Here is a 25,355-nt window from a genome sequence, read left to right as displayed (position 1 = left end):
TTTTTTATGCTGCTTGGCTTCATTTCTGATGTTCTTCCTAATCCATGTTCTGTTTCTAGGATAGAACTACGTTATATTTAGGAAATATGCCAGAGAAAACGGTCAATAATTTTCATTAGAAGTAGCTCTCATTAAAGAAAAACCTGGTATCTCCTGGCTTAGACCAATCTCATTTTTATAGTTCAGCTGAGATTTTTCTCAGTAGTTGAAATCGTAGTTTTGTTTCACTAGTCATTATTTTGTTATTGCATATAGTTAACATGACAAGGGCACTGTTTTTCAATCTGCATGGATTAACCTTACCCTACCTTGTATTAGATTTGAAATTCCAGAACCAGAACCAACAGAAGCAGACCGCATAGCTATGGAGAATGGAGATCAACCTCTTAGTGCAGAGTTAAAAAGATTTCGAAAGGAATATATACAACCGGTACAACTGCGGTGAGTATTCTAAGCATGTCTATATGCTCTTTCCAAGGGTTCTGCAGAAGATTTATATTGCGCAATATGATTGACTTGCATTTTTTAAGGCAGAATTGCAAAGCATACCAACTTTTAGAGTGCATAATTATCAGAGACTCTTCCTACTGCAGCTAATTATATCTCCAAAAATCTGTTCCTGAAAGTTAGGAAACCCTCTAAAAGGGGCAGTTCAAATGGCATGAAGAGCTAAAGCCAGAAAAGAAAATTGGCTGCTTTGACCTGAAAGATCCTAGTTTTTTATGAATCCTCATTCCCTGGCCTGTACTGGATTATTTTAGTGACCAAAATATCATGACAGCAGTTTTTACAAGTGTTTATTCACAGATGAATTTGGGTGCAGTTTTTTTATACTATGAAGAAGAGAGTGGATCAGTTTCATAGATAACCTCTTAAACGATTTACACTTGGTCATTTCCTCAGTGAGTTCTTTGCATGTTTCATAAGACTTGACTACATCCACTATGACTGCTTCCAGCTCTTACCATGTAAAGACAGTAAAGGCTACCAAACTCCGTTATAATTCTGTAGCTGTTTTAAAAATATCTCTTTATCAAATTCAACATTAGGGATGGGCATGGACTAGGTGACGAATCAAAGTTCATCATGAATTTTGGCTGGTTCTGAGTTTGTAAATCAAGGTTCATGAACTGATAAACCAGAGCGAACTTCTCGGAAATTGGGGGTGGCAATTCATGGTGGTTTCTGAACTTTCATGAAAAGCAGAATGATCATCAAGAGAAACAGCTGAGTGGCTGGGAGCTCTCCACCGCTCTGCTATTTGGTTTAAATGGCTTAGAGCCATTTGAACAAACAGTTGATAGGCAGGGAGATCTCTCGCTGCTGTCTAAGCTGCAGGCTACCTCATGCGGCCTGGTTTAAATGGGTTGCAGGAAGGAACTCAAAGCAGTAGAGCCAGCTGGGAGAAGTCTCCCAACTAGACCAGCTGCTGGCTCCCTGATTTTTCCTGGAGAAACAGGGAATCAAACTTCCTTGACTGGTTTGGGATGGGGCCTGTTTGAGTAGGTTTGGTGTTCAGTTTGTGGGCTGCGCCAAACAAACTGCCTTATTTAGGTTTCTGCCTGTCCGTATTCAGCATTGCAATCTTCTTGTACAGTTTTAACTCATGAAATGTGAAGAATCAGATTCTAGTGAGGTGTAAAATACACCTTTGGGAAAGATACCTTCATCCCTTTGGTGTGTGCAATATGCATTAACCATCAGTAGAGTCCTGGGGTGAAAAATAGTACATTCTGTGATTTTTGCTTATAAATATTGCTTTGGTTTATGGACACTCAGGGGAGCTGTGATTGGTTTTCTAATTGCTTCAGTTTTATATGTTGAACTATTATTTGTCAAATGTAGTATATAGTTCTGGGGCACTCTTTTGAACATCACTGTCGAATATGTAGTCCAATCTTATGCATGTTTACTGAGTTTAGTAAGATTTATGTCTAGGACTGCAGCACCAGATTTCTAACTGTGACCTCAAGTTGACCCTAAACTTAAGAAAGAGGCTAACTTGACAGCATCATCTGGCAAAGCTGATTGCTGTAGGTACTCACTTCTGCCACCATCTGCCTCAGGTTGGCGGTTGGAGAAGGACCAGTCTCCTTACCCTTCTCTTTTGTGCCTAGCAAGTCAAACTGGAGTTTTTAACAAGGGTACTTGCAGCTTTCTGGTATCTCCTCAAGAAGGCAGTATAGTGTCATTTCCTCAAGAAGTAAATTAGTTCTGCCATCATGGTAGGTGTTGTCAGAAATACATTTAATAAGTCTTATTCTCATATTCTCAAATTTGTATAATTTTTCTGTTAATGTTGCAGAGTATTAAATGTATGCCGACACTGGGTAGAGCATCACTTCTATGACTTTGAGAGAGATGTAGATCTTTTGCAACGATTGGAAGAGTTCATTGGCACTGTCAGAGGTAATTGATTACAGCAAATTTCTAATAAAAGATCTGTTACTTTGGCTCCTTTTTTAGCCTATACAGTAAAATATCTATTTTTATTTAGGTTTGTATACTGCCTTTCGTATCCAAAGGTACTCAAAGCACATATGGCATTAAAGAACAGTAAGGCAAGCTAAATTATAGAACATTAAAAAAATACTAGTCTAGGCAACCAGCATTAAATATAATGCATTCTGTGGTGATCTGCAGTTCTGTACAGTAGTAAACTTCCACACTGAAGATACTAAAAAAATATTGTCTTCAGTTTAAGTTGAAGGAAGATATTATGACTCAGACATCTCAGTCTTACATAGTTTAGTTGTGTGTGTTTTTTTTGTGGGTTTTTTTGAAGGTATTTAAAAAGAGAGCCTCTTGTGGCGCAGAGTGGTAAGGCAGCAGACATGCAGTCTGAAGCTCTGCCCATGAGGCTGGGAGTTCAATCCCAGCAGCCGGCTCAAGGTTGACTCGGCCTTTCATCCTTCCGAGGCCGGTAAAATGAGTACCCAGCTTGCTGGGGGTTAAACGGTAATGACTGGGGAAGGCACTGGCAAACCACCCCGTATTGAGTCTGCCATGAAAACGCTGGAGGGCGTCACCCCAACGGTTAGACATGACTCGGTGCTTGCACAGGGGATATCTTTACCTTTTAAAAAGAGATCATTCCATCTTTTTATTCCTCTTCGTTCCCATATGGAAATCTTATATTTTCCATTACTGGAGCCTTTCTAGGCTTTATCACATATGATGCTGGAATTGTTTTCCTTTCCTTCCTAGGTAAAGCTATGAAGAAGTGGGTTGAGTCAATCACTAAAATAATCCATAGAAAAAAACAAGCACAAGCTATTGGGCCAAGTCACAACATAACTTTTGAAAGCTCACCACCTACAATTGAGTGGCACTTAAGCAGGCCAGGACAAATCGAAACATTTGACCTCCTCACTTTACATCCAATAGAAATTGCTCGACAGCTCACTCTGCTTGAATCTGAACTTTACAGGTAACATTTTTTTCCTCTGTGCTTACCTATTCTTTGGTAGACATACAACCTGTTCTGCTGTGGTACCTTCTGCATACTATTATCACTGGCATGATCGTTTTTGTTGTTTGGGAGGATAAAACTCCTCAATATTGATGTCTGAAAATGTGATTTGAGTATTTAATAATGTATGTTCTGTATTAGGCGATAATCAAAAGTTACTGTTTGTGTTAGGCTGGTGATTATGGGTACACATCGTAAAATATGACTGTTTTTTTAAAAACCGTATACATCATTGATGTGCTATTAATTGGAATCCTGAATGATTGGTCAATTACAACTATCTGATGTGAAACATAGTCTAATTTAATGTCATGTTATCCTTGCCTATTCACCTTATGGATTGTATGCTCACTTTGTAGAGCTGTACAACCTTCAGAGCTTGTAGGAAGTGTATGGACAAAAGAAGATAAAGAAATTAATTCTCCTAACCTTCTTAAGATGATACGACACACTACTAATCTCACATTATGGCTTGAAAAGTAAGTTGTGTGACTTGTGGGATTCTGTAATGTTCGCTGTATTCCATTCACATGATTCCTGATATGCAACCAGACAAAAGATTGGAATTTCAAAAACCTAAAAATGACAAGATCCACCTACTGGCCAAACTCTGTTGTCTCAACTCTTAGAATTGAGATAAACTATATTCATTCAGTTATAAAAACATTTAATTATCTAATTCCCAGCTGTGTGCCATGAAACTGCAGATATTGGGTGTGCATTTAGTATATCTGAGCTGGAAAAGTAGCCAAAAAATATCTTATTGGTATTTTCTAACTTCTTTCAGCCGAATATAAATTGGGTATGAATTTCAGCTCCCCACAATGGCTGAAATATTCAGGATTTTTTGGATGACCAAATAGTCACATTTAAAAGGATTGCCTTTCAAGTGAACTCACTGCTTACAGAAGGCGTTAAAAGGGACCATGTTCCATTTAAATGCCTTTTTTCTTCTTCATTGAACCTAATGGAGAATGAATGCTCCCTTTTGAGAGGTCCATAAAATTGGACCTCCCGGTCCAACATTTTTGAAACTTGGGGGACTTTTTGAGGAGAGGCACTAGCAGCTATTCTGCAAATTTGGTGCCTCTACCTCAAACAACAGTCCCCTCCCAGTAACCCCCAGATTGATTCTTCATTATATTCTATGGGAACCGCTGACTACAATGGAGCTGCAAAAATTTGGGATTCCCAAATATTTCCTAAATCCAAATACATTGTCGCTATTGGGATTCAGGAATATATGGAAATAATAGCATTTTTCTGGTTTAGTATAACCAAACATTGAAAAATGCCAAAGTATTGGGGGGGGGGGGGTTGCACACCCCAAACACCTTTATTGCAAGAAATTAGTCTCATCTGAGGTCTGTGTACTTACTATTTGACTTCCATTTAATAAACAAGTAGCTCTATGTTAATTTTATACTCCCAAATCAACAAATACTTGAATGAAATATTTATTAAGACAAAAATAAACAAATCAAGTATGACTTAAACAAATTCAAAACTCTGGATTGCATCTACCAGCTACTTCTGCAGAATGAAGAGATTTCCATATTCCCTGCTTCCGCTCTCCATCTGCATTCTATCCGTGAAATGCTACTCATGGAAAAAGGACCTCCCCACTCCAAAAAACAGCATGGAAATTGAATCTGAGGTCTGCAGCAGGAAGGGCCAACTGCAGGAACACCCCCCCACACACACACACACACACACAACACACACACACTTGTGGAAATCCCTCAAAGGATCCAAGGCTTGATGTGGCAATCATTGTATTGAAATAATATAAAATATAAAGATAATATAGTATGTGCTTACCTTAAATTCTTTTAATCTGAAGGGGAAAACAGGGCCCTGAAAACTCTTCCCACTAACTTTACCAAAGTCAAAGGACTGTGTTTGATGTGTTGCAGATATATTAGTCCATTCATCAATTTGAACAGAATTTAACTCTTTTCCATAGATTTTGCTGGGACGCCTAACTTTCATTACTATTCTTTATAGAGTTATTTGCATTTGGTATTAGTTCTGTAACAGAATCCTTTCCACAATGTCAGAGGAGACATACAAATAAGAATTTTAGTTTTGGTTTTGATTTGACTTGCACAGCCAGTCAAGTGAATTCCATAACTTGATTATTGTTTGTGGTTTTATCTCCCCCCCACCCTCAGGTTACAGCTCAGTAAAAAAATAAGATTGTATCTGACCAAGTTTCTAAGTGTAAATCACCTGAAGAACATCAGCTTTGAAACTGCCACTCTTGCCTAATAATGCATTGACAATGGAATTGATTAATTGTGAATTTTGTGAAACAGTGTATCTTTAGAAAATGGAAACATTTTGACAGAACAATAAAGCACTGGGAAAAATGGCACCCCATATTTCAAATCAGTGTTGAAACAAAAACACAGTATATTATGCTTACATGTACTGTCTTCAGCTGTTAATTCAGAAAAAAACATGCCTTAGCTTTCAGCTATTTGGGAAACTTTCAATAAAGAGATATGTGTTTCAAGAGTTCTTTGTGATAAAAATCTTTTTAAAATTATGGTACTAATAAGTAAGAAACTTTCTCTTCTTTGTACACTTAGATGCATTGTAGAAACAGAGAACCTAGAAGAAAGAGTAATTGTAGTAAATCGGATAATTGAGATCTTGCAAGTTTTCCAGGAACTAAACAATTTTAATGGTGTACTGGAGGTTGTAAGTGCTATCAACTCTGCTCCTATTTACAGATTGGATCATACATTTGAAGTAAGTCATAGATATGGAGATTGCAGTGGTTTAAATTACTTCATGTAAAGATATCTGTTTCTTTAACTTGATTCACTGGGTTAAGGTAAAACATTTATACCATCACCCTCACCTGAATAGCCCATGCATGCCCAGTCTTGTCAGATCTCAGAAGCTAAGCAGGGTCAACCTTGATTAGTATTTAGATGGGAGAGTTCCAGGGAAAACTAGAGTGATAACACAGAGGCAGGTAACGGCAAGCCACCTCTTGCCTGACTGCCAGACAGTCTTACAATCCCAGGATCTCCTTGCTAACACCACACATACACTATATGATAAATAAATAATTAATACATTTAGACCATTCCTTGAAAAATCAATAAGAATGTTTGTTTTGCCTCACATAGGCCCATTATGCACGGCCGCCGAAACGGTGATTTCGGGTCACATGGAAAACGCGGAGGGGAAAGACGCGACGCACATCGGTTATGCACGGGGCAGGGTGCGACGGCGGCAAAACCCAGAGTAACCGATTATGCACGCGGCAATCCCAGCACCACTTCTGGTTGCGCCCCGGTCACCCAGAAGCTGCGCTTTCTTCCGCGTTTCACGAACACGGCTTTTTCGGCAGCATGCACCAAAGCTGCGGCCGGTTGCAGCCAGCACCGTGCGTTATTGGTGATTTTAGTCGCCGCCATTCCACCCCGAATGTGCGCTAAACCCCCCATGCATAATGGGTCATAGTGTGTACAAAGTTGGCATTAGCTTATACTCAAGTATGAGGAGTGTTTCATAAGTGCAGGATATTGTATCTGAGGAAGTGTGCAAGCTCACGAAAGCTCATACCTTAAATAAAACTTGGTTCGTCTTAAATGTGCCACTGGACTCTAAATTTGTAAAGATGAGGCCAGCGCATCTTTCAGTAGCAGAATACAAATAGATACACACATTTTGTTTATAGGACGGTAACTCTTTCATTGGAATTATTTTCCCTGTTGAAAGTTTGTAATAAGCTTGTGCCACAAAAACTTATATCAAGGGGCCATACAACTGTGTTTGTTGAGGAAGACTAAAATGGCTGCCCTTTTGGACTTTGGCTTTTACTGAAGCATAAATCTGGAAATGGAAAAAGAAAAACAGACTAATGTAGAGAACTCTTGTTAATCTATTAAATCCGATGTATCAGCACTGCAATGCATTCTTCCTTTAGAGGCCACCTTTTAACAAGATAAACAAATGAATAAGGACAGCTGGAAGAATGTTCATCACAGGGAAGATGATAGCTATCTTCATTTGTAGATGAAGATATTTCTGGGCTAGAATTTGCTTCCTCAGGAGCATGAACCCAAGTAGATTCATAGATTCCCCATGTCTCAAGTGAAATCTGTCAGCATTGTTTAGAAAAGTTCCAACAACTTGGTACTAAGGAGTTAAGGAGCAGTTGTAGTGAGTATATTTAGGATCTATTACTTTATTTATTACTGCTGTTGTTTTATTTAGAGAATTAAACTCAGTAAGGAAATTTTCAAAATGCATCATATCAAGTGTAGATCATACTAGAATCGATGTGCTCTCGTTTGGTATTAAACCAAAATGTATCCTTTACCTTCTTTACCTTCAGCAAATCCCAAGCCGACAAAAGAAGATTTTAGAAGAAGCTCATGAACTTAGTGAAGATCATCATAAGAAATATTTGGCAAAACTCAGGTCTATTAATCCTCCATGTGTGCCTTTCTTTGGTATGTTAGCTTTATGCTCTATGGTCACAGATATTCAAATAAACACGCTAGTAAGATTGCTATTTATTTTTGGCAGTAAGAGCTAGAGGCATTGGCAGAATGTCTTAACTTGGAAAAATATTTCCCTATTCTGTACTGTATCCAGTTTGCACACACTTTGAAGAGAAAACATGATGTTTTGCAGATGTCTTCAGATTTTAGATTCTAAAATAAAAATTTATTTTTAACTTAATCATAAATGCATGTTCAGAGCCTCTTGTGGCGCAGAGTGGTAAGGCAGCCGTCTGAAAGCTTTGCCCATGAGGCTGGGAGTTCAATCCCAGCAGCCGGCTCAAGGTTGACTCAGCCTTCCATCCTTCCGAGGTCGGTAAAATGAGTACCCAGCTTGCTGGGGGGTAAACGGTAATGACTGGGGAAGGCACTGGCAAACCACCCCGTATTGAGTCTGCCATGAAAACGCTGGAGGGCGTCACCCCAAGGGTCAGACATGACTCGGTGCTTGCACAGGAGATACCTTTACCGTTACCTTTTAAATGCATGTTCATTATTTCCTGTTCAATAAGTTGAAGAGTATTTGATGCTAGTATCAACCTTGTAATTAAATCCAGTAGAGTTACCAGCTCCCATTTTGTATGTACTTGCCTGTCTTGACAAAACTGGTATCCTAAAAGTTATGTAAAACTTCCCTACCTTGTACCAAGGTATTCTTACTCATCACAGGGGACAAGGGAAGTGGTCATTTTGCAAACATGCTCTATATACAGTAGTTCTTTTTATGAATTGCCAGAGTGTATATTTAAGCTTTCCCAGTATCGGTCTAGCTCAAATCTGGTTTGGCAGTTTGCTATTGAAACACTAAAACGGATTTAGTTTTTGCATTTTTTAGGAATTTATTTAACAAACATATTGAAAACAGAAGAAGGCAATCCTGAATTTCTAAAACGACATGGGAAAGAGCTCATCAATTTTAGCAAGCGGAGGAAAGTGGCTGAGATAACAGGGGAAATCCAACAATACCAAAATCAACCATACTGCCTAAGAGTTGAAGCCGACATCAGGGTAAAAAAGAGATTCTGTTCTTAATATTTCAGATCAACTTCCCTGTTCATTTTTATTTTTTTATCCCCACTTCCTCCCATAAACTCAGGATGATATGTATCATCCCCTTCCCCTTTTTGTCCATACAATAACCTGATGAGATTAGTTTGTCTGAGAATGAGTTGAGTGATCCAAGGTCACACAGTGGAGCTGCATGAAAGATCGTGGATCTGAATTCGGGTTCCTCCAGTACTCCTAAGTGCTGCACCACACAGGCTCAGCAGTTGTTGAAGGCTGTTGTATGTTCTTTAAATAGCTTTCTTATTCAGGTGTGTTCTTTAAATAGCTTTCTTATTCAGGTGTGATCTTGATATTTTAATAGTACTCTTTTAGACCTGGGATCTCCAGCAAGTGGCTCATAAGGTAACAGTAGTACCAGCACTTTGTGGGCTGCTGCAGCTTATTCATCCTTGAATACCAATGAAAATATCAGAAAAAGATTGACTCAAGCCTCTGTTCTTGTTTAAAGTTTATTTCGTAAGATTGTTTTCTATGCTGCTTCACTGATACCCTCATTTCTGGTGTTCTACCTAGTCTGTGTTCTGCTCCTCAGGCAAAAGAAAACTTGATAACATGTGGAACAGAGAGTAGCTCAGGATATTTTTCATTACTTAGAAGTACCTCTCATTAAAGAAAAAGCTGCTGACCCCTGTGCTAGGCTGTTCTGAATAGATCTAGTTATCTTCTCATTCATTGGATCAAACACTTCTTTACTGACATTGATTTGTACAGAATATATGAACAAATTTGTTGAAAACACTGAGCAGTTGGCATGTAAAATAGTTTAAGTGCTAGTGTGTGTGTTTGTGTGTGTGCGATATTGGTGTTTTGTTTTGTTTTTGATCACTTAAGCTTTTCTCACTTTTCAGAGTAGGATGTTGCCTTGTTGCTCAAAAGTTTGCATTTTTGATTTCAAGGTCAGTTGGTTAATCATTATGAATATTTTGGTTGCAGAGGTTCTTTGAAAATCTGAATCCAATGGGAAACACCATGGAAAAAGAATTTTCAGATTATCTATTCAACAAGTCCCTGGAAATAGAGCCACGCAATGTAAAGCCACCCCCAAGATTTGTGAGTATTCAGGCTGCATTCATAACAAGTCTTTGCTATAAATTATTATTTTTTCTTTGGAATTCAGTCGAGAAACTGCACAAACTTGGGGTGTTTTAGTAATCTTACAGTGAAAATATCCAAGGAACTATTCCTAAATGTATCGATTTTTCCTTTCAGCCCAAAAAATACAGCTATTCTCTTAAATCTCCGGGAGTTCGCCCTTCAAATCAAAGGCCAGGCACAATGAGGCACCCTACACCTCTGCAACAGGAGCCAAGAAAAATCAGTTACAGTCGTGTTCCAGAGAGTGAAACTGAGAGTGCTGCTTCTGCACCAAACTCTCCTCGAACACCACTCACCCCACCCCCTCCTCCATCTTCCACTTCGAGCACTACGGATGTCTGCAGTGTGTTTGATTCTGATCCCTCAACTCCTTTTCATTCAAGTAGGTGCTAAAGTTAGGATTGATTCCCCCCTTACTGGTTTATAGAATAACTAGGGGCAAAGCCCGTTGTCTCCAAGAATACAACGGGCGCTAGAGCTTGGCAGTGGGAAGAGGAAGGGGAGGAGTTGTCCAGTCTGTAAGGGCATGGGGTTGTCATGTGTGTTGTGTGGGAGGTTGTGGTGGCATGGTGGCAAATGAGGCCATGGGTGTGGAGATATAGGTGTCAAGAACCTGTGGTGTGGAATGTTCGTTGATTGTGGGAGATGACTGACCTTTGGGAATTGTGGCATAGTGGTTACAGATGAGCTTTCCAGAGCCATGTCCTCAGATATGTGAAGGGAAAATCAGACTGGAGACTCTTCTTAGGGGAAGATTACATGGCAACCAATTCCCCCCAGTTCTGCGTCATTTCCCTTCTTGTGTGAATTAGGCCACATTCACCGAAATGCCCCTCTGCCCTAATACACATAGGGTAGTCACAGTACACAGGTGTCCACCCTGTTCCTTCTGTCTCCCATATTTTCACTGTTGGTAAAATGTTATGTGCCCACATGCTTCTTTCATGGTTGCTCCTTAGAAGAACGGATTTTTGTACCCTATTGCTAACTACCCAAAGGAGTCTCAAAGCGGTTTACAAACACCTTTTCCATTTGTCTCTCCACAATAGTCAACCTGTGAGATATGTAGGGTTGTGAGAGATCTGAGAGAACTGGGAATGGGCCGCAGTGACCCAGCAGGCCTCAGGTGTCTCAAAGCATTTTCCAATCGTCTTCCCCTTCTCTCCCCATAGCAGACTCCCCATGAGGGAGGTGGGGTAGCGAGCCTCACAGGGAAGCTGGCAACCCTAAGAGGAAGACTGTCTGTGCACAGCAGTCTTGACCTTAGTAAGGTTTTTAATACTGTTTTTTTATTTGCCAGGCCAAGTTTATTTGCCAGTTACTATTTCAGTTACAATGTGTCTCCAGACATTTACTTGTTCTCTATTTAGTTTCAGGCTGTAAATATTTATTTAGATCTTCCTGCACTTTCCAGACTCACAGGACTGATGCTGGTCTGCCTGTCTGCACCCCAGAATACAAACAGTTGCTGATAAGGGCTGGCCATAACCCATAGGCCAGGAGGGACACTCCTGCATCACTCCCTACCAACTGCAGGCAAAAATGGCTCCTTTGAAGGCTGGACTCTGAGGCATTGTACGATTTTGAAATCCCACCTCCAAACCTCCAGGAATATTTCCAACCCAGGGGTAGCCAACCTACAGGTGTGGCCTGGAGAGCTCCTGGAATTACAGATCACCTGCAGAGTATAAAGATCAGCTCCCCAGGCAGAAAGGGCTACTTTAGACAGGGTTGTGGTAGAGAAGAAACATTTAAGGCTTCCCACACAGGTTGTTGTTGAATTGAAAGACTTGAGGCCTACTGCACAGGGTTGTTGTGCAGATGAAACAGGAGACAAAACAGCCAGCTTCCTCTGCAGAATAACGCTGTGCAGTGGCCTCAAATCTGCAGAGAGTTGCAAAGAAGCAAGACACATGGCTTGGCTGTGTCTAACCCCCGGCCAGAGCAGTATTTTAAGTGAGAAGGGGCTTTTCTGTGGCCTCCCTGTCAGGCAACTGTTTGGCAGAAGGGGAAAGTCCCCCCCCCCCTCAAAAGGAAGGCCCTCAGTCTCCCCTGCGTTGCTCTTGGAAAGGCCTCCTTCCCTCAGTCAGGGCCTGTCAGAGGCTCCTTCGCAGCAGGGGGGGAGGGGGAGCACTCTGCAGCCTCCTGCCAGCTCTGTCAGGGTTCTGAGGCAATTTGCAGTTGGACATGGCAGTTAGGACAGCCTTGGGGCGAAAAGGGCTGGCACAGCCTGTCCAGGCCTCTGTTCTCATCCCCCTTGGCAGCCCTACTGACCTTCTCTCCCTTTGGTGGTCAGGAGCAGACTGGCAGCCAGACTGGGCTGGGTGAATGGAATTTTGGTCTGTCCTGGTGAGGGGCCAATAGGAAGGCACTTTGCGCGCCTCCCCATTGGCTGCTTGGCCCTGAATGGACACTCGGAGGGCCCAATCAGGAGCCGCTTCGCGGCTCCTGATTGGGCCCTCTGAGTTTTTATCTTGGACAGGGCCCGCCCTAACTCCTCCCCAGGTGGCCTTACTCTTTTATTTAATAGGGCCCTGTCCTATTTAAAGATAGAATTGGAAGGAGCCATGCAGGCCATCTAGTCCCACTCCCTGCTCAGTGCAGGATCAGCCTGAAGCCCTGAAAAGTATCCGTCCAGTCGCTGCTTTAAAGACTGCCAATGTGGGGGAGCTCACCACTTCCTTAGGTGGCGTATTCCACTGCTGAACTACTCTGACTGTGAAAAAGTTTATTGATATCTAGTCGGTACCATTCTACATGTAGTTTAAAGCCATTTCTGCGGGTCAGGAACCACTCCCTACTCTCCTCTAAGTAGAAACTTTTAAAATACTTAGACAGCAACCATGTCTCCTCTCATCCTCCTCTTCTCCAGACTGAACATTTCCAAGTCCCTCTGCCTTTCCTCATAGGGCTTGGTCCCCTATGTCATTTACGTTGTCTGTTTTTAATGTTGTCAGAAGCAGAGTAGTAAGTCATTTGATTTCAGCTCTGTCACAATGGAATCTAGTTGTTGGCTAAGCTTGAATCAGTTCTTGATTTCAAAAGAAGGGCTAAAATATGACACTGACTTGCTCTTAGTAAATACTGGATTGGTATTTAATTTCATTGCCCATTTGCCATCTGCACCACCAAAGCTAGAAACAAAAATGGTTTTGTGTAAATAGCTAGGCTCACAGATAATTTCCTTTATGGATTTCACTCTTACCCTTACCATCCCATCTCTTCTGTTTGCATTGATATCTACCTGTTGACACAATTACAGGGCTAAAACAGCAGTCATTCTCATTTGTAGTCAAAGTACAAGGAAGAAGTCTCCTCAGTTTATCAGTAAGGAGGCAGAAATCCCTAAAACGCTGTTGAATTTCAGATAATTAGCTTATGGAGGCCACCTGCTTACAATAAATTTTTAATAATGCTTTCATTAAGATCAGTCATCTGCCATTCTCTTTCTTTGTCTGGGGGATATAAATTTCAAATTTTAGTCTATACAGAGAGTAATTCAAATGTGTTCTATGCAGAAGCAAGTCCAATTTTATTCAAAGGGAGTTCCCCCCAGGAAAGTGTTCTTAGAACTGAAGTTGCAATAGCCAAGTTTTTCCACTGTCTGTGCCTACACAGCTTTCTTGCTTATCGTCCGCCCCATTCAGAAGAAGAAGAAGAGTTGGTTCTTATATGCTGCTTTTTCCTACCCGAAGGAGGCTCAAAGCGGCTTACAGTCGCCTTCCCATTCCTCTCCCCACTCACCACTTTGTCTGTCTCTCTGTAGAGTTTTCTTCCTCTTTCCCATTACTATTTTATTTAATACTGCCTTCTGCATCTCTCCTTGGCTTAGTTCCTCCCTTCTCATCTCAGTACACTATTCCATTGTTTCTGGGTTTCTTGATCCTTTAGTCCCCTGCTACTTTGTCCCATTTACTGTTCAGCTTCCCAGGTTTTTATCCTTTATTTGCCCAGCATGTAACAGATTTTCTTACCCTGTTCAAGACAAACATCTGTGAAGCTAGACTAGGCCTAGGTGGGAGTCTTCATTGGAATTTTGTGAAAACTCCAAAGGAAGGTCAGCATAATAAGGTGACTTTCCAATGGCATAACTGCCTCTGTTCCTACTTCGTACCCAAAAAGCCTGCAGCCCATATCTTCTGTGAGCTTCCCAGCCATTTTCTGTATTAAGTAACTGCTGTTTTGAGCAGTATTTATTTTATTTTGTCAGCCATTGTGCTTGTGAGAAATTTTTTTGGGAGGGGGGCATTGCGGCAACTCAGACAGGGATGGGAAGTTTATAGAAAAGTAATTGTCACCTTTAGCCATGGTTTGTACACTGTATTTAATTTGTACATCCTTAGTATTGGCTATTAAAGTACTTGAAAAGAATAAACATTCAAATTTTATAACAGTATTTTCTGTATACTCACAGGGTCTGCTTCTGTGTCCTCCATAAGTTTTCCTAAAAGTTCTGATGAAATTACTGTTCCTCCTCCCATTCCTCCCCGAAGACGTCCAGAATCTGCGCCTGCAGAATCTTCTCCTTCAAAGGTGATCACCCACCATCCATTACTCTGTGCAATAACTCTGGAATGCATTTCCAGTCATCCCTTGTCCAGAGAGCTACACTAGAAGTATGCAGCAATAATGTATAAAGATCATGAAGTATAAAAGAATATTTCTCCTTAGTGAATGTTTTTTGTGATTGTCAACTACACAGCACACTATCCTTTAAATAAGTACGTTAGCAACTGAAACAAAAGTGATATGCCATGTAAAGTGACCTCTTTTAGGGTTTCAGAATCATATTTGGGGTGAAAGGGTACTTTTTAGCCTGTCCTAAATGCTTGTTTAAAATTTAACAGTGAAGTGTTTGGACTATTTTATGAGTATTTTTTTCTATTTCAGATTTCTTCTGCACATCTGGATAGCCCACCAGCAATTCCTCCTCGACAACCAACATCTAAAATTTATTCACCACGGTACTCAGTACCAGACAGGACCTCCATATCTGACCCCCCAGAAAGTCCACCCGTATTGCCACCACGAGAACCTGTGCGAACTCCTGATGTATTCTCTAGTTCACCGCTACATCTCCAACCACCCCCTTTAGGCAGAAAAAGTGAAGTTGGCAACACTTTCTTTCCCAATAGTCCTTCTCCATTTACTCCGCCTCCCCCTCAAACACCTTCTCCCCATGTGCCACGGAGGCATTTACCATCACCTCCATTGATACCCCAAGATACGGACCTCCATTCTGTTGCTGGGCCACCGGTTCCTCCACGGCAAAGCACTTCTCAACATATCCCAAAGCTTCCTCCAAAAACTTACAAAAGGGAGCACACACATCCATCCATGCATCGAGATGGACCCCCGTTGCTGGAGAATGCCAACTCCACCTGAATTCTCTCTTGAGCTGGAGATCATGCTTTTCCTGGTGTTGAGTCTGTTGCTGGCAATAGATGCACCAAGAAGTTGTGTTGCTCCTAACACTAAAGACTCTACAATACATTTGATACATGGTGTACAAAAAATTGATAGCAAGCCCCTTATTGTGAAACTGTTGCTGTTTGTTAGTATAGTATGCAGGGCACTGTTCTAAAGTCACTGGACGTCTGAATGTACCAGAAATCAGACTTCAGATCTCTTCAGACCAATAAGCAGACACTGCTTCATGAAATGTCCAATGAGGGATGGGAAATATGGTCCTGTAATCATCTGCCCACTGCGACTTGAGTTCTTCAAGTGAAAACATGCATTTTTCAAATTGCAAACTCTCAAACAGGGAACTCCATGATCTTCTTAAATTTTCTTTTGTTTCATTTTCTGTTTTAAAATCACAAACTGGACTATGAGGAAGATCTGTGGTACTGAATCAACATAGAGCTAAGGCATAGCACTGTACTACAGCCCTGTTTACAAACTGTTACAGTTAACTGCTACATATATGGGTACCTAGGCTTCACCAAAGAGGTACTTTCCTTCTATCCCTATGAATCTTATGGTGCCAGTTCAAAAAAAATTTGCCAGGAAGCAGAAAGCTTAACTTTTGCCTTCTTTAAACAAGTGAGATTTAAGTCTTAGATGAATGACGCAATCTGAGATCCACTGCTGATGTTCAGAATAAAATCTGTTCCTATATTCAGAAGACTGTTAAATATAGACTAGGTGGTCTTAAGGTTTTTACTGATAACCCACTTCGTGGCTGGAAGTGTAACATCTTTGACTATGCCATGGAAATGCAAAGGATGATCCACTGGCCATATTCCCTAATTATTACCATGTTTTAACTAGCAGTAGGTAGATAAATAATCAGCACCCATAGAATTGCCTTGTAGTTGCATAAATCATATGTATATAGTGAATGTTGCATAAATATACTTGCAAATTGTTCTTAATTTAATTGAAATAAAGATACAGATATTTTGTCTGGCTGACATATATTAAATTATTGCATTGCTAAATGTACAATTTGGTTTTTCAGTTTAAAGCACTGAGGAGGTACATGCTGTAGTACACCCATCTCTCCTCTTTTAGTTCATTGTTTTAATCTTTAAAGAACAGAAGAAATCCAAGGTTTGGCATGTGAAATCTAGGTGAATTGGGGGATGAGTCACTGTGCAATAACGGTCTGCTTAAAATGTAGTGGGATTCATGCATTACTGATTTACAAAGTCTGTTAAACCTCTTAACTTTTCCTTGGCCGAAAATATGTTTGAGAAACTGATTGCCTGAATACTCTGACTTGGATTATCCATAGATCTGTGAACTGCGTTTTTGATTCCAGTACTGTGACAGGAATGCATGTCACATTGAAGAATTGTCATTGCTGTGACATTAGGATTTGTAAATGGTGCAGTATCATATACTTAATTATTGCAAATCTTAGAATGTTTCCTTTGTTAATGCCAACATACATTTCAGCTATCTAGAAAGCCACGTCTCTAGAACAGTGTCTTGTTCACTGTAGAAGCCTACCATTCTGAGTAATTTCTGTAGCACTACATAGGGTGGTCTTGCATTTCAGAATACATTTTCATGTTATCTGCACTCAGTAGATTCTGTAACAAGTATCTTGTGTAAGTGCAACATTAAAAGAAGGGCATTGTGAATTTTTTTTAATGCAACAAATGTTAAGCTGAGATCCAGTGGATACTTCAGTAATGCCTTCACAATGAAAGCTGGCCAGCGAGTCCCTGCTTAGGCCTTATTTTACCTGACTTCGTAACACAGTAACACTGAAAGTAATGGCAATAGTCTCAATAAGAACTTGGTTCTCATATGAGCTATTAATTTGAAGTATTTCCAGGCGCTATTAACAAAATGAGTTTCCTGACCAAGACACCTTTCCTTTGAAAGGAAGAGGTAAAGAATGGACTCAGCACTGGCTAATTCGATTTGGCATTCAAAAGCGGCAGCTTGCTCTTACCTTGAGTTAATAAAAAATCACCAAATGCAAGAAAAGTAGCTTTACTTTAATGCTTGCAACCATGTCCTTTAGTTAAAATTACCTTGCTTGGAATTGCTCAGATACTTAGTCCTAAATTCCAAATTGCTTTTTAAAAAAATTAAAATTCAGCTTAAGGAGCTGATGCTATGTCAGTGCTCTACTGCAGGAAAGCTGATTGTTACCTTCAGGGTCTCTTGGCAGGTGGGGTGCTGTAATGAGGTTCTGAAACAAAGATTAGCAATACTTGAAATGTGCAAACCCAAATCTGTTGAATGTGAATGATCAGGTGGATCCGACTGGGATCGAAAGCAACCTTAATTTTTCTTTAAACAGTGGACATGCTTCCTTGCCATATCATAGTATATGTGACTGTTCTGTCATTTCTGCATTAAAGAGTTCAAGAGGCTCAAGCTCCAGATCTCCATGAGTCTCCACAACACTAGCTATGCAGTCATTTCAGATCCCAGCCAGAGCAAATAGGGGTTGATGAAGATTTCCACAAACCCAACTGAACTAGATGCAGAAGAGCAACTCTTGGATTTTGCCTCAAGCCTCTTAACGCAAATAGCTTTCTGTCAAAAAGTTGTTCTTCCTACAATCAGTAATGTCCACAACTTCTTCTTGGCACACAGAATTCTTATTGTGGAATTTCTTGGGACATTAAGTTTTGATTCTTACTTCATCATTTATCCCAAGACATTGCTAGAGTGGTCAATTAACCTGTGACTTGATATAATTTTAAGTGACTCAACCAGTAGTTCTCAAATTAGGTGAGCTGATCTCTGTTGCACAGCTTTTGAGTTATGAGAATTCTTCGCCTGGCAAAGAAGACACTTTTTTTGTGGGACCAGCATCTATTCCTATAGGAGCATCAGCCTAGAATTACAGAATTTTTAGGTTAGGCAGAAATGGAAAGGTCTCTAATTGGCTTATAGGCAGTGAAACAGTTAAAGAGACTTTTTCTAACAACAGATTTTTACTTTCAACCAGATTTGCCCTCTTGTTGAAAGGGAACATGGAAAGCTTTAGTCTCTGGATCTCGTATCAACAACCATTTACTTTAAAGTTAATGACTAGAATTGATACTTATATAAGCAGAAAGTCAAAAGGCATGTTTTGGCCTGCATGTCAAAAGTGTGTGTGGGGGGGAGGTGTTGCTTGCTTTCATGTACCCATGCTATTTGTCAGGCTTGTTCCTGATGCACTATAGCTCTCATGAAGTTAGATTTATTGAAACTAAGCTTTCATAAGATCTTGTAAGATTTCAAATAGACCCACTGCAATGTATCTAAAATTGGTCAAGATCTAGATGTGTACACACAGTGATCCTTTTCCAGCTTGCTATCCTTTCAGTAACCCCCTCATAACCCTGAAGCCACTTTGAAGAGTCAAGGGCTGTCCTGGGGGTTAGTGGTGGGAACAGGCATATGCAGAAACCCTTTCTCAGTGGGCATTCTACCCATTAACTTGAAATGCAGGAGCCATGGCTCAATGGTAGACCCATCTCCTTGGCATGCAGAAGTTCCCAAGTTTAATCCCGATCATCCCCAGCTAAAAGGATTCAGATAGCAGGTTATATGAAAAGCTGCCAGGTTAAATTGATAATACTAACCTTGATGGACCAAGGTTCTGATTCAGAATAAGGCAGCTTTGTGTATTCTCATCTTAATAAATCCAGAAAACTTATACAACTAGGTCTCAAAATATGAATTAGCCTCATTTCTGAGTGTTGTAGAGGTGTTGGAGGTTAACATCAGCAATTTTCTACACAGAAGTTGTCATGGGTTGCTCTGCATATGAACTCAACTGAATTCCAGAATAGTTTTTGTTGGAATGTAATGGCTTGTTTTCGGAACGCTTTCCTGTCTGTCTACGTCTTGCCTTGCTGTTGCTCAAAAGAAATTCTTCTAAAAGTTAAATTCTTTTGGTTAGTGAAAGGGAAAGACCTGCTTTCGCCCTTATTCAATTAACATGGATAAATTATTAAGTATGATTCTTATTTGGATTTTTTTGCTCTCCTGGAAACTTAATTCAGAGGTTGATGGTGCAGGAGATTACTTAAATACAAATGCTACAAATTGGCCTCTGAAACTGATAAATGATCACTTCCAGATTCTTTGGAGTCAAATTATTTTTCTGTGCTAATTAGCCCTATTGACAGGCATAAAGCTAAAACAGTGCTTAGGGTTTGCAAGGGGGGATTTCACATCTTGTTAGCCATTTATGAAAGAGAAAAAAACTACCTTAAAGTGCATTCCCCCCCCCCCCGCCAACTGTGAACAAATCCCCCTTTTGCTTTTCAAGAGAAGGGAATGTGTTCAGCTGCCAACAGCTGCAATATTGCAAACAGTGATTTTTTAAAAATAAAACAAGCATGAAGTCACATATCCAGATGACTGGAATAAATAAATAAATTTTGTGCCAGATGTATGCAACTTTTAGTAGCTGCCAAATGTGCCTTTACATTTTTTTTCTGAAAACAGCAGATTTCCTTGTTGGGTGGGGTCTTATTTCAGGTAACATTTCTTACTTTGCCAACTTAATAAAACAAAGCCTGTGTTGCTATGTACAGGTTTAAGTTTTTTGATGAATTCTGATCATTCATATATTTAAAATGTATTGCCTTCTGTTTAATGGTGTGGATCCTTTGCTAAATGGTGAAGAAACTATGGCAGTCCAATCCAGTGTGTAAGGTTAAGTGGTAATCTCTAAACTGGCACATTTTATGGGTCTGTGTGTACTGAAATCATGTCCGTAGGTGAGCTTTGTATGCTATGTCTGCAATGGTATTCTGATTGCATTTAAAGTGAAAATTAATAGTGGCTGTTTTCAAGAGATTTGTTCTTAAAAAATAAATAAATATGCCTTACATATCACGTAAGTGTATATTATTGTGTATGTGACAATGTAGGTCTGTTAGTCTGCCCCAGTATTTCCGTTCTGTTTCAGTGGTGGTAGATTTTTAAGAGTGACCAAGTCACACTGTTCAGTTCACCTTAAGGGTGCTGCTGAGCTCCCAACATGTCCAGAATCATGTGTATGAGACTAGCTGAAGTGATAGTAGCCGACTGTCATACATGTTGTAAGTCTGATGCTGTGGTTACCTTTTTCACTAATCCCTCTTTCCTTGCAACGTTGGCTTGCAGATTTGTTTGAGCACATTGCTTCGTTAATGGAAGACTGATTTTAATATAGTTTAAATAATGAGATCAGATATAAGAAAACATGCAACAGTGACTTCAGTTAAACAAAAGCCCAAGTACTTCAAAATCTACAACATTCATGGTTGGGGTCAGTCAAATATTTTGATGCTTCTAAGTCACCCACACAGTCTTAGGTCTGGTTTCTTGTGCAGTTCCATAGTCTCAGTATAACAACCCTCTATTTATCTGCAGTACTTCAGTACATAATCCCCCCCCCAATCCCTTTCTTGAATTGTCTGGGCAGGATCCGACTAGTTTTCCACTGGTGAAAAAAGGGAAGAAAGGGTCAGCTGACCACCAAAAATACTGTACTGGAGAGCATGGGATTTACTTCAATAAAAGCTGTGAAGGTGGTGGTAAGGAAGGGATTTGAGGAGACTGAAAAAGATGCCTGGGTCCAGCCTAGGGTTGCCAAGTCCAGGTTGAGAAGCTCCTGGAGATTTGGGAATGGAGTCTGGGGAGAACAGGAACCTCAGTGGGTTAAAAGGTAAAGGTAAAGGTAAAGGTATCCCCTGTGCAAGCACCGAGTCATGTCTGACTCTTGAGGTGACGCCCTCTAGCGTAGTTCACCCTCCAGAGTATCCATTTTCTCCTGGGGAACTGACCTCTGAGGTCTAAAGAGATGATGTAATTTGAAAGGATCCTTCAGTCCCACCTGAAAGCTGGCATCCCTAGGCCAGCCTCATGCTACAGTAAATATATTTAAACTAGGCTTCAAAGCCCATCCATAAGGACGGGCTTTGAAGGGGCCAGGGCATCCCCCACCCGCCCCCCTCTGGGGCGACTGCCCTGCCTCCCCGTGGGCCTCAGAGCCTGCTCCAAGGCCCGCGGGAAGCCTTCCCTGGCCACCCCCCTCCCCGGTGTCCCCCCGGCTTCCGTGCAGACCATAGAGATCAGAGGCCCGAATGGAAGGCTTACCTGGCCACCTACCTGGCATGTCCCTGGGCAGGCATGTAATGGGGGCAGGGGGTGTGGGTGGGTTGGGAGGCGCTGTCCCAACTCATCAATCCGTGGCCTTTCCAATTGGCCCCTTGGCCCCGGACTGACAATCGGAGCCCCTTCGCTATTCAGTCCAGGGCCAATGGCTGATTTTGATCCCAGACTTGGCCCACCCCCACCCCCCTTAGCCTTTTATTTATACCACGGAGCGGGGTATACAGGTATACAGATATCAGTACTTTTTACATTTGCAAACACAGTATGGATATCTATACACCTATTCCCAGTCTTTTAAAACTGAATTTGAGGGCCGTTCCGCATTCGTCCAAAATAGCACAATAGTTACTAATTGAAATCGCTACAGTTTTGCTGTTATGCACAACGTCGTTGACAATCTGCAACACTCCTGAAACCGATCCGCAAAAAGCGCTTCGTTGTAGCGCTTTCAGGGAAATCCCAAAAAGTGGATTCACCCTCCGGAAAGCGCTACACTCCTGCAACCAATCTGCAACACTAGCGGGAAAGTTCTGTGCGTTACCATTGTTGTCCCTCCCCCTGGCTCTCTCCTCTGATCTTCCGGAGAAGCAATCGCCATTTTTTTTCCTCCGAGCGAGCGGAGATCAACGCACCGGCAAGCCTTCATTTACCCAGTGAGGCTTCCCCGGCTGCAGTCCCTCTGTTTAAAGTCACCAAGCACAAGCATCATAGAGGCCTGTTTGCTGGTTTATTTTCACTTTATTTTTCACACTGTTTTCGGCCGAAAATCGCACCCGTGAGGGGGGGGGATTTTTTTTTTTCACTCGGGGGGAGCATGGCAACGATGAAACGGCAGCTCAAACATCACCTGCTAGCTGGATGGGTCTCTCCGTTGCAACGAATCAACACATATTCGTTGCAACGGGTGTGTGTTTTTTTTTTAAAACCTTCCTTAAAGGGAAAGGGGCTGTTTGGGAGCATGATAACGACCGCCCATTGGCTGCTTAACAGCCAGGGGCGGGACACAGCTCAGCAATAGCGCTTCCTTTCTAGCGATTTTCGCAGAGACCGGAACCCTGTGGGAAACGATAGAAACACAACTGGATTCCACTACAAAGGCAGGTATGCATAACGACGAATTCCACTATTTAAAATGGCGATTTTTCGTTCCACAACCAATTTTCTACATGGATCCCGGTGCGGAATGGCCGTAAGTTTTCGTGCTAATCTGGTTCTTGTTTAGGTTCTCATTTGGATAGCTGCCATGAATAGGAAGCCATAGGCCTGTTATGTTAGTACTTTTCCTACACTTATATAAGACATTGCAGAAAATCAAAAGGAGTATTGGTTTCTCCCTATACACCAACCCATAGTTGTCTGGCTGCAAACTGATATAGGACCAGGCATAGTTTAATCAAGACATGAGAACCAGCTTCAGGCTTTTGCTGTTTGATGCTTATTTACAATTATTCAAACTTTTTGGTGTTCTCAACCAAGATGCCATTTGTCGTGGGCAGTTCCAGCACCAGATGTATGTTTGGAGTCCCCCTGGTAAAGCCAACATGGCGAAATGTATAGGGACTTTGTAGAATAAATCTTATGGGTTTTTTAAGCTCCCATTACAACAGCATTTTACTGTTCCTTTGGAATACTACCTACAACTTTTTAAATTAAACTAATTTCATTATGAGAACAAAATTTGTGTCCAATAGCACCTTTAAGATGAACAAAGGTTTATTCAAGGTGTGAGCTTTCATGTGCATGCACACTTCCTCAGTCAGTCATTGGACTCAATTGTTTTCCTGCTACTTCAGACCAACTTGGCTACCCACCTGAATCTTTTGTTATGAGAAGTTAGTTTAACAAATTTCATTTTCCAGTACAGTACCAAGGCATTCTGGGGCACTAAAATGACCTGAACTTTTGATGTAAGTAAATGGCATTTGTATCACTGAAAGGTTACTATACAGCAGTGCAATATAGATGGTGTGAGTCTTAAAAATCCTACACATTTTCTATACTAATTCAGCTAAATCGACACACCAGAGCTGTGTGGTGTTGACTAGGGATGGTCCCTGCATGGGCCAAAGCCCAGAGATGCAGCTTTTTTCTTGTAATGAAAATAAAAATACTTTCCATAACTGAAATCCCACACTTCAACAGCATACATGTTTTGAATGTAAAATGGCCATGGTTAGTCCATACAGGTACTATTCTTTCTTCTCTGGGGTCTGCTAATTAAACAAAAAAACAAAACAACGACCAATCTTAAGTTCCATTTTCAGCTCTTAAAGCCTTGATACATTTAATACAACCTTAAAGCTGCCTGAAGCAAGAGAACTAGAACACGTGGGACTCACGGCAGAGAGTCCAGAGGAAGTGCTGAAGCAATTGTATGGCTGGCCTTTCTCTGGGCTGCTTATTTCTTTTTAAAGAGCTTGCGGAAGGAACTGCGAAAGCCCCCTTTCTGTTCTTGTCTTGGGTTGTGGTTGCTGAAGGAAGTTTGCTCATTATCATCCCTATGAGAAAATCTGGTGTTGTCTTCTAAATGCATCTCCTGAAATAGAGAGAGAAAAATTGAAGCAGGGTTTTAAAAGCCATCCCTTCTTTTGGGTTAGCTATGTATGGTGAAACAAAGGGGAGGGGGTAAAAAATGTACAGAGGCCATTGAAATTATGCATATACGTCAAGCACTAACCCAGGGGACCCCAATCTTTTGGAGCTGTGGGTACTGTCAATCCTGACACAGTTTGGAAGGTGCAACTGCAAAATTGCTGCCGCATCTTACCTTCAGTCACACACAGTGAAGATCCTTGTGCTGGGGGGGGGGGAAGCTGCCAAAACAACATTTTAAAAAATCTGCACAGCCAATCGAATATCCAATGGGCACTCAGAAGCCTCGCTGGGCAAAAGCCCTGCCTGGTCCACCCAGGTCCTAAAATCATTTGGCAGGTGCCATGATGCTCATAGACACCACATTGGGGGCCTCTGCTCTGATTCCTTTGCCAAAGATAAGAGAATGGACTACTTGCCCTTCCCCACTCCTCCCCACCATGCTTTAGACTTACGGTGGCATTGACCATAACCCAGATTAGCTATTAACCAGGTGCAGGAAGTATCTCAAAAAGTCATGTTCTGGAGCATTTCTGTCACATTCTAGCACTGAACAAAGAAACTGAATCCAACGTCAAGGCTCTGTCAATATAGTCAACTCTGGATTGCAATTGCTTCTGTAGTTCACAGGGGGCAAGCTGTAAAGCTGACTCCAGCAGGAGCGTGCTAGAATGAAGATTTATCCTCTTACCCTACCAGAGTGATCAGTACACTCAGTTATGTGAGGAGCAAACGTAAAGTAAAGGAGGCAATAGGCCCACTGTTGGGTGCGGATGGACAAACTCTAACGGAGGATGCAGAGAAAGCAGAAAGGCTCAGCGCCTATTTTACATCTGTTTTTTTCCCACAGGTCAAAGGGTTTAGGCACATCTAGAGATGGCAGTAACCAAAGGATAGTGTTTGGGTGGCAGGTTGACATGGACAGAGAGGTTGTCGAGAGGCATTTAGCTGCACTGGATGAGTTCAAATCCCCTGGGCCGGATGAAATGCACCCGAGAGTGCTCAAAGAACTTTCCAGAGAACTTGCACAG

The 25,355-nt window shown here is 41.3% G+C and overlaps 2 protein-coding genes across 4 annotated transcripts in view; one reads left to right on the top strand and one right to left on the bottom strand.

Annotated features, from left to right (window-relative positions):
* Positions 1-16,591, top strand: part of SOS1 (SOS Ras/Rac guanine nucleotide exchange factor 1) — a 46,713-nt gene extending 30,122 nt beyond the window's left edge. The window contains exons 12-22 of the mRNA XM_077335618.1: positions 319-441; positions 2,306-2,409; positions 3,208-3,430; positions 3,832-3,951; positions 6,067-6,229; positions 7,830-7,947; positions 8,834-9,006; positions 10,000-10,116; positions 10,276-10,543; positions 14,576-14,694; positions 15,052-16,591. Of these exons, the coding sequence (XP_077191733.1) occupies positions 319-441; positions 2,306-2,409; positions 3,208-3,430; positions 3,832-3,951; positions 6,067-6,229; positions 7,830-7,947; positions 8,834-9,006; positions 10,000-10,116; positions 10,276-10,543; positions 14,576-14,694; positions 15,052-15,546 (2,023 nt within the window). The 3' untranslated portion in view covers positions 15,547-16,591. The remainder of the gene's footprint in view (positions 1-318; positions 442-2,305; positions 2,410-3,207; positions 3,431-3,831; positions 3,952-6,066; positions 6,230-7,829; positions 7,948-8,833; positions 9,007-9,999; positions 10,117-10,275; positions 10,544-14,575; positions 14,695-15,051) is intronic.
* A 6,909-nt stretch (positions 16,592-23,500) lies between these two features.
* Positions 23,501-25,355, bottom strand: part of ARHGEF33 (Rho guanine nucleotide exchange factor 33) — a 37,495-nt gene continuing 35,640 nt past the window's right edge. For all 3 annotated transcript variants that reach the window (XM_077334638.1, XM_077334819.1, XM_077334729.1), the window contains one exon: positions 23,501-24,268. In XM_077334638.1, coding sequence (XP_077190753.1) covers positions 24,131-24,268 — 138 coding nt within the window. In that variant the 3' untranslated portion in view covers positions 23,501-24,130. The remainder of the gene's footprint in view (positions 24,269-25,355) is intronic.

Source organism: Paroedura picta, chromosome 1 (assembly GCF_049243985.1).
Source record: "Paroedura picta isolate Pp20150507F chromosome 1, Ppicta_v3.0, whole genome shotgun sequence".
NCBI classification, from domain to species: Eukaryota; Metazoa; Chordata; class Lepidosauria; order Squamata; family Gekkonidae; genus Paroedura; species Paroedura picta.
This window is presented reverse-complemented; position numbering and strand designations above follow the sequence as displayed.